This window comes from Cryptomeria japonica, chromosome 6, assembly GCF_030272615.1.
Source record: "Cryptomeria japonica chromosome 6, Sugi_1.0, whole genome shotgun sequence".
In the NCBI taxonomy this organism is placed as follows: Eukaryota; Viridiplantae; Streptophyta; class Pinopsida; order Cupressales; family Cupressaceae; genus Cryptomeria; species Cryptomeria japonica.
Genome location: NC_081410.1, coordinates 370,711,494 through 370,720,932, shown reverse-complemented (window position 1 = coordinate 370,720,932; position 9,439 = coordinate 370,711,494). Strand labels below are relative to the sequence as shown.

At 35.0% G+C, this 9,439-nt stretch overlaps 1 protein-coding gene across 1 annotated transcript; it reads right to left on the bottom strand.

Annotated features, from left to right (window-relative positions):
• Nucleotides 1–1,005: 1,005 nt before the first annotated feature.
• Nucleotides 1,006–8,834, bottom strand: LOC131072225 (uncharacterized). Its single transcript, XM_058008338.2, has 3 exons — nucleotides 8,278–8,834; nucleotides 1,693–1,953; nucleotides 1,006–1,538 (listed from the first exon to the last, which is right to left on the bottom strand). The coding sequence occupies exons 1-3, from the start codon at nucleotides 8,716–8,718 to the stop codon at nucleotides 1,347–1,349; spliced, it is 894 nt and encodes a 297-aa protein (XP_057864321.1). The 5' UTR covers nucleotides 8,719–8,834; the 3' UTR covers nucleotides 1,006–1,346.
• Between the last annotated feature and the right edge of the window lie 605 nt (nucleotides 8,835–9,439).

The following is a 9,439-nucleotide window of genomic DNA, read 5'->3' as shown; positions in this document are numbered from 1 at the left end:
ATATTGTTCTATGCAGTAGACCTCAAAAGCCTACAACAAATACTTCTAGACAAGAGCATGTGTGATAAGCACTTAGAAATTACTAATACCAGAGCATAATGATAACATTGAGAGATATCAAACATACTTGAATTTGTCTTTCTAGGACTCAAATGTTGTGATATGCCATGACAACAATTGCAATCTTTTAGATGTCTTGACATCAATGACAACACCGATCAACACCTTTGACATCAATGACAACAATATATCCAACATTACTCTATGTTTTCTTTACTATTTTTCATTCTTTCTTTAGCTATTGACTAAATGCCACTCAATTCAATAATTTCCACTATTGTGAGATATTTTGAGATTTTAAATCTAGAAACAAGAAGGTCAAAATTTGGAAGCAAAATTCTCAAGATTTTCAATCACGTATTGATTACCAAAATCATCACTCAGAATTGTCTTCTGATTCACCATACCTTCAACCTTAATTAATAAGTTAGAAATTCATTTTACTAACTCATTAGGATTCATAAGGATATTTTCAAAACCTCTTGTTAATGTTTGTAATTTTATTGTGTTAGCACCTTGATATGCATTTCTAAATGTACTCCATGAGTATTTTGAATATATAACACCACTAATCTTAAGAAAAATTGATGAATTTAGAACACCCTAAATTATAAATTATGCTTCATTATCTTCTTCATTTTATTTTAATCTTTTTCAGACTCAATTGTCTGAAAACAAGACTAACAATTGACTACCAATGTTTATTATCCTACAAATGTTGTGATGGGAACCTTGGCATGTAGAAGTTTATGTTTTAGATTTGCATTAAAAAATAAAATTATTCCACTATATAGAATTCCTGCAATTATAACAAATTCATTACCTGTTTTCTATAAAGAAAGTGGATCTAGGATATCTTGCATGCAAATAAGGCTTAAGCGTAGTTTATGTAGCCTGTACTTCAAGATGACAAATGATATAATTGGGTATCCATAAGATGGCAAGGGCTGAACATTACTAATTTAAAATTGAAAAGAAAAATTGCTCGTAAAGCAGTACAAGGATTCTTCTCATATGCTACAACAGAGACGGTCCTAATTAACACAAGGAGGTAGCAAGCATAAATAATACTATTCAACATGCAATAAAGGTTACAACTTTTAGGCCGTTGATACGTCTGGCCAACAAATAGATTTAGGATGTGGCCATCAAGAACTATTTTCATCATGGGCCCGCAAGTTTTTCTCTCTACCTTCATTTGAACTTACCAAATAAAACCACTCAACTCCATTGCAGCATGCAGAACAATATAAGTTTGTTACTGCAAAACTATTGATTTTTGATATTTATTGATTTAAGGCTTGAGATGCAGAGTAGAGAAAATCTAAGAATCCAGTGCCTTTTAGTAAACCTTTACCAGTTAATAATTCAAAATTCAACAACAATAAGAACCCTACTGTGGCTGCCCTTCCATTGATCAATTCATTTCTTGCTGTAAAACCGAAGCCTGTATCATTTTCATCCACAACCATCCGAACCTGTCAAATACAAAGTTCAAGATTAAAAGAGCATAAAATTAAATAAATGCTTCTTACAGAATGTGTTATAGATTAAGTTATTGAACATTTTAACTAATTTGCTGAAAGAATCAAATGCATATAAGAAATAATGACAGGAATTGTAGAAGAAAACCTCCTCCACATTCACATCAGTGGCTGTCAAACCCGCTTGTGTCTTTCCACTGAAAACAATTTCTGCTGATTCTGCACCGTCATTTGTTGGTCCCATGTTAATATAAATGTAATCCGATTCTACTTTTGTTGGGTAAATGAAGAGCTTTCTGAGAGGTGGTGTCAAAAATCTGAGCACTGGGTTTTTTGGGTACCATTCTACTATATCTCCTGTTTTTAGACTGAAAGTGCTATCCGTGGTTGGGCAGACAATACAACCATCCTGCACACAATCAATTGTAACAATTTCATTGCAGAATCCAACAAAATACACTTTCTTGATGAAGATTTTGAAAGGTCTGGTTAATAAATAGAGCATCCTCAAATCAAGTACAGTCAATTCCTAATTGCAGGTGAAATTTAATGATGAATACTGTAAAGAGGCTAAGTTCTATATTTGCCAGTAAATCTTACCTGAATACTGCCCCGTGCTATGTAACATCCTACACTATCAATAATTACTCTTCAACTTATGCTTTTGAGTTTGCTAAGGTTAAATACTTCTTGTGTTTCCTTTCTTTAAACACTCTATCGGAGAGCACAAAAAGAATTCAAGGAAAAACACTGCTGGATATAGTGAATCGGAAATGTATAGTGGGGTAAGAATGAATAGAGGCAACAGCTCACACTCTAAAGCTCATGAAGAAGAGTGAAAGAAAATGTAAAGGAGATGCATTGATAGAGAAGTGGGACAAGAAGTAGAATAAATGGTGAATGTGAAGGATATGGATCAAGAGGAAAAGGAATGATTTGAGGGACCTTAATTTGCTGCATCTAGAATGTTGAATGTCCACAAAATCCAAGGAATGCTAATAACTATGAGAATTCCATTTTTCAAGAAAAAAAATCGCTACTAAATGAATTTGATGCTGAGATGGATGAACATTTTATGTTGTGGAGGGCACTGGTTTCAAGAAATAAGGAATCCTAAGAGTTGGATTCAAGGAAAAACGCATTCAAAATCCAATGTGAACTGCAAGGAAAAAAGTCCAAGTTTCTAAGGTAGCTGTTTGAACAATTTGGTAAGCATTTAAATGGTGTAATGGTTGAGCACAGCTACTTTTTCAAATTGAAATCCACAGATCCACAATTTTTTGGATAAATATCTTGCAATGTATCTTTTAGTATAAGGTTGCATGAAGATACAGTTTCATGTGAGATGTGATTTATATATGTGCATGTCACTCTTCTTCGGTAGAATTTAGCAGCATAGCAAGCGTGGGATAAAACATCTTTTAAAGCTAAAGAAGGTAAATGAGAGGCAACATATATTTGTCTCAACTATGCAAATTTAAACCTATTACTTCCAATAAAGGAAAATTTTATTTTAGGCCAATCTGTTCCCAGTAAAGCACAGAACTAGAAGTTGTTTGAAGAGTGTATTTATTATGCATATAAATTTGCCATACAAATCTGCCTCCATTTTGAGGGATAACTTACTATATTGATCTAGTGCTATGTTCAAAGATTCTTAATCAGAAAGTCTACAAAAAGTTGAAAACTGAGATCAAGGAATCTTTGGATGATGAATACATACATAAAACATGAGCTCATGTAAAACCTTAGCCTCAGTTTTGCCTAAGGAGGGCTAGTCATGTTTTTGTGATGTCTCTACGGTTGTAATGGAATTTAATATTAGATATCATAAGTCTTTACCCGCGATAGAGAGTATGCTAAAATGCTTGCATGGTGTATTTTGCTTTTCAAATATATATCTGCAGAGTCCATTAAAAAGTTAAATCAGAGCAAGAGGTTTATTGGAAAGTGGATTCAAGGCCAAGGATGAGTGGTATGAGCGGATTGTGATGCCATTTAGGATTTCTATTGATTTAGGGAGGAAAATAAAGCAGACACTGAAGGGATATAGCGGTGAGTTTGCAATTGTATGCTTTGATTGTATTTTGATTTTCTGTCGAACTATAGAAGAATGTTTGCACCACTTGGTCTTTGAAGTTGATGGAAAGAAAGAATTATCTATAAATTTGGACAAAAGTAACTTAGTAAAGAAATTATCTGTAATTGACAGAGCAAGAGGTTTATTGGAAAGTGGATTCAAGGCCAAGGATGAGTGGTATGAGCGGATTGTGACGCCATTTAGGATTTCTATTGATTTAGGGAGGAAAATAAAGCAGGCACTGAAGGGATATAGCGGTGAGTTTGCAATTGTATGCTTTGATTGTATTTTGATTTTCTGTCGAACTATAGAAGAATGTTTGCACCACTTGGTCTTTGAAGTTGATGGAAAGAAAGAATTATCTATTAACTTGGACAAAAGTAACTTAGTAAAGAAATGATCTGTAATTGACTTAGATATTGCAAGAACAATCCACCAAACATCACTTTCCAGCATGCGTGAAGGATGTAAAAATGAGGTTAGTAGTACATTTAGGAATAGTTTGAATTAAAGTTCGATGCATATAGAGAATTTCCAAAAGTAAGCAGCATGAGAAAGCTTATAGGTGGATTTGAAATAGTGAACCAATATGGCACATTAATATACACGTTATAAATCTATGTGAGGCACCTCAAGCATCTATCAATTAACGTGAATGCTGTAGAAAGTTAGAAATCTGCATGTGAAGATTTTTCAAGTACTGCATGCAAAATTACAGTTCACGTGCTGCCCACACAACATCATACATCAGCAAATTTGAGTCCTAACTTTTTGTGTTGTCACTGTTTTTGCTTGCTAGGTAGAACACTGGCATGGTTTTTTTAAACGTACTGTTTGTATAAAATTACAAAACTGAAGGATAAAATGCGAGGAATAGGAGATAGGAGAATTCTCCAAACATCTGGTTATGAAGGTCAAAGGGGCCAAAACAGGACTGCCAAGAAGAGTTTTATATAGGAAAAATAAGTAGGTATGAATTTCAGCAGGTGGATTGGTTATTTAAGTTTTATTTCCTTTGGTGTTTATTTACCTATGCCTGTCCTAAGTTTGGTTTGATTTCTTTCCTTAATTATAAATGTTTGGTTCTGGTTATCAAAGGCTTTATTTTTCTTCAGGATTGGTTTGTACAGATTTGATTGCCAGGAATCTTAGTTTGCCTGCAGCAATGCACTGCTGGTTGTTGCATCAGGCACCAACTCTAACAAGGATAATAGCTAATACTCTCTCATGGGTATTAAACTAATGATACATCAAGCATTCGGCACCAAGAACATAGTAAAATTCACGAATATTGTTAAAGATAAAATACTATAAATTTGGCTTCTAATCAATTTAATGAAACATGATTGCAACAGGGCAATTGAGCTAATTAATATGTTTTTCAAACTAAAAAGATTTCTATGCTGGCAACAAGGGGATTGAATTCATGAATACTGTAGAGATAAATTTCATACCAAATTGGGCACTCCAATGGTAAGTTGTCATATTGAGCCATCCACTACTTTCCTAGTCTCAGGGAGGTTTGCCTATATTATATGACCTTAAAACATTTTAGTGGCTAATGTTTGCATTTTAATCAAATAAAAACCATTTGGCTAATAATAAAGATTAGCCTCAATTTCTATTAAATTACATTCTAGTTCTTTGAGAATACGGGGAAAAAGGCATAGAATGCATTTAGGTTAAAAAGAAGGAAATATTTTTTAAGCTGGCTAGACTTTTAAGTTTTATTGAGGTCAGAATTTTTCCATGATTCCTATGCTTGTAAGAATGTATAAATTTTGGGAACAATGAAATGATAAGATATTGGCAAGGTCTTAGAATTCTCCTATTAATGGGGATGCTAGAGTTAATTCTATAGATCTCAAGAAATAAGAGCAATAGAAAACTCCCCTTCAGGATGATCAAAAGGGAACCCGGGAGCATCTGGGTTGGATGCGTCATTAAAAATGAGTATGGAAAATTTATAGTAGCAATTTCGGAGAAATCAAAGGAGGGAACAAACAATGAAGCTGAAGTCCAAGCCCTCATCCTTAGGCCTCAAGTTCGCAATAGTTATGGTTGCAAAAGAGTTGACATTGAAGACAATTTGTTCATAATTGTCGATAGGATTAAAAAGAAAAAATCTCGAGACTAAAAAGTCAATAATGCTCTTCAACAAGTATGGTCTCTTTTGGTTGACCTAGAAAATTTCACCATAAACCATATCTTCAGGAAGATTAATGAAGAAGCATATATCCTTGTCAATTGGACAATTGACATGAAATAAGAATGCATAATTGACTCAATTATTGATTTGTAGCCAAAATTGAAACAAAAAAAAGAAAACAAACTTGAAGATCTAAAAAGAATTATAAAAATGGCTAAAACCACGTGTTCAAATGGTAAAGAAATGAATCATCATCAAGTTAACCGTGGAGATCCCAAAGGAAGTGATATCTTCACATCATTAAAGAGTGAAGATCTCACTCATGCGAATCTCCTGAATCTTTATTATGGTTAAGGGCAAATGGATGTAAGTTAAATGATGATATTCTTAGAATGTCTTGATATTTTTGGAAGTCCATGCTGTGGAGAAAACAAACCCTTTCTTTCCTTGAGCTCTCTAATGGGTATGCCGGTGCAATTGATTTGTGACCAGAGGCAAATGGCCTTTTTAGGAGGAATTACAGACAAAGGACCGAAATGTATGTTCAAGACAGAAAGTGGTCTACTCCTACACATGGTGTAGTGGGTGTTGGGGGGAGATTTATGACTGCATAGCTCAGATACACAATAAACATAGATATCTCTTCCATGTTTGTGGCAGTTTTGTTAGACCTTGAGGAGGATAAAGATCTCATCGAAAATATGGCATCACCTTTGATGTGGAGCAACTTTTTAGGTGGTTTAGAGGAAGTAACTTTTGATGCAGTTTACGGAGCAGGGATTCTGCCATTGGACAGGACAATGCCGACAGACAATGAAGTTGTGTATGTGCAATGGAGACCTTTCATTATAACAGGACTGCTGAAAAACGAACCCATGAAGAGGAAGAAAGCATCGAGAGACCTAGAATTCCTGAAGCAGGCCATGGACCGAAGGTGATAGAAGGCACAACCTAGTTGAATCCCCTCACATCAGAAAGTTCTGACGACGAGGTAGCATTATAAATTATTTCACATTTGTTTGGTAAAGTATGAACTGTAAAAAAATGTTTATAAAATAGTAGGCAGCAGCTTGATGTAATAAAGATGTAAGATAAAAGAATATCAGGGTTTTGGTAGGTAATCTTATGCTCCTACAAGATAAAATAAGTTGTTTTTTTTTTATAATATTTGTCTTTCAACCCCAAACAAGCTGAAGATGTAATTTTTGGTTTTATTATAATATGGTCGGAGCAGACCCAAGACCGTAATTTATAGATTAAAAGAAAATAATGTAGAACTTTTTTATAGTTTAAAAAAAAAATTCTTAGTTGAGAACTAGGTGCTAGCTATTAAACCAAGTGTGAATTTGATCTCCTTCCTTGGCAGAAAATTCTTCAGAACTCCTCCCTCAAAAAGAACCCTAAACGCTTCCATATTGGCTTTAGTCAAACAGGTTAGGTTTATTAGCAAGGGAAAATCAATTTGGGATTACAGAGAAATTGGACTCGTTAGTAGTGTGACGATATAATTTAAGGCAAGTGGAGAAGTAATACTATCTGCTAGACCAAACTGAAAACATAATGTATAAATTAGTGGTCAAGATCTTAACATTTGTTAAAATTTTCATGGATCAATTATGATTTGAATAGGACCTTTCATTTACTGTTGGGGTGCTCTATCACTAGTTACTAGCCATCTTGATGACCAGTCCATCCCTGGTTTAGGTGTGGCTCATTTGCCGGCACCTCCCTTTGAGCCACATTATAGGTGTTCCAGGATCCTAGTTTAGTTTTCATGGACCAACTAGAATTCAAACCTACTGATTTCCAAACTCTGATATTATGTAAAATTTTCATGGACCAACTAGAATTCAAACCTAGAACCTGCCATTTGTTACCAGGAAACTCTACCACTTAGCCATCTTTAATTCATGTGTAGCTCATTTTTCAACAAAATTCCTTTCCTACATATAATGAATTGAGTTAGGTACACTGACTATCAACTCCCATAAAGTTTCAGTTTCGTTTGGGTATGCTTTCTCAAAATCCTAAAGGTTCCATGCAGCTGCTTAACTAAATTTTTAAGCAGACACTACTCATATTTTTCAGAAGATTGATTTAGTGATCCGCCATCCGATGATTTTTTTTCCTACTAATTTTAAGTAGTATTGCCACACGGTAGTCTTTGTAATGACCAGATTTGGGTTTAAAGACTTGAAGGGAAATACAAATATGAGGGAAGACAAAATATGAAGCCATGGTGTAAATTTGTAGTTAACAAATGGCTACATAATTTTAGATCCCTTCATCATAGCTTAAGTTTCAAATCCTAAACTGCAGGATTCCAATTAAACAACTGCATGAAACTACCATCACCTTAAAAAATTAACGAGTAAATAAGCAGCTGCGTCTTAAGGTGTTCAATACATTGGGTGTTTAAGTTTCTGAATGGTGATTCGCCTTTTCATTTCCTACGTCCCACAAACAGTATATAAGAGACAGAGTATTGAACTGAAAAGAATTACCTGTGTTAATTTTGCATTGATAAGACCTTCACTGTAGGCGCCCTCAGCAGGTGACTTGTTCTCAATGGCAATCACATCATTTTTATACCATAGCAGCAAAATGTTGTCGTTATTCTGCCTAACCAGCCTGCGTTCTCCTTGGGGCAGTGCAGAAAGAGGTACCACAGGGACCCAATTCTTGTCCATGCTAGAAGCTTCTTCTGCAACGGATGCGGAAACTTCGCTGGCGTTGCATCTTACACTCAGAGACCCTGCATTTTTGGTGGGGACATTGCCAGCGAATTGGCTTAGGTTTGATGACAAAGTTAAGATTTTGGGTCTCTGGTAGACGGATCTCCCAGCTATATTAACGGAACAATCTGAGCGTCGTTTGGAGGATGAAAGCGAAGCAAAAGTGCGAAAACATGGGTGTGCTACATCTACAGCTGCTGCCATCTCCATTGCTGATTTCGAAACCAGCTGCCCCAATCCCCTCTCAGTCGGACGACTAATGAGACACCATGGTTAAGTTTTGAACTCGCATAAACCCATGGCCACAAAAAACCGGATAATCTATGATATGTCGTCAAAAGATATTGCAAGCGAGCTTTGGAGCTACGTGGCTCGCTCCTAGCTTCCAATCACGCAGCACAATTTTGCGTCTCTACCACTATGTTTTCTTTATATTTCCATCTAAATTTAATTCAACATTGGTTGGAAAGTTTCGTCTCCTGCAAATATATAGTGTAATATATATTAACTTTTTTTAAAAATAAACTCATTCAAACCGGGTACAATAATTTTTTTTATGTGTCTATATGCACATCTAATCCAATCTAGTGGTTATCAACTTAATTTGACCGTTTGCCCACTTAAGACTATTTCTATAGTCACAAAGTCAAACTTATAGTCACAAATCTTACCTCTCCATTTTCAAATTTCTAAATAAATTTGTTCTGTAGTAGAAATGAGGTTCACTAGTCTAAACATGCAGACTAGGAATCAAACTTAATCCCATCAATTACATTAAGGAACAATCAATTAGGCCCAACTTCAGGCCCTTGGAAGAGCTAGACACTTGGTGGTTTTGATTGTTCTTTTTTGATTTGATAATGATTTAGATGCAAAAGCGAAAGAACTAGGCTAAATAGTGCAAAAGTGACAATAATCATCATAAACAAAC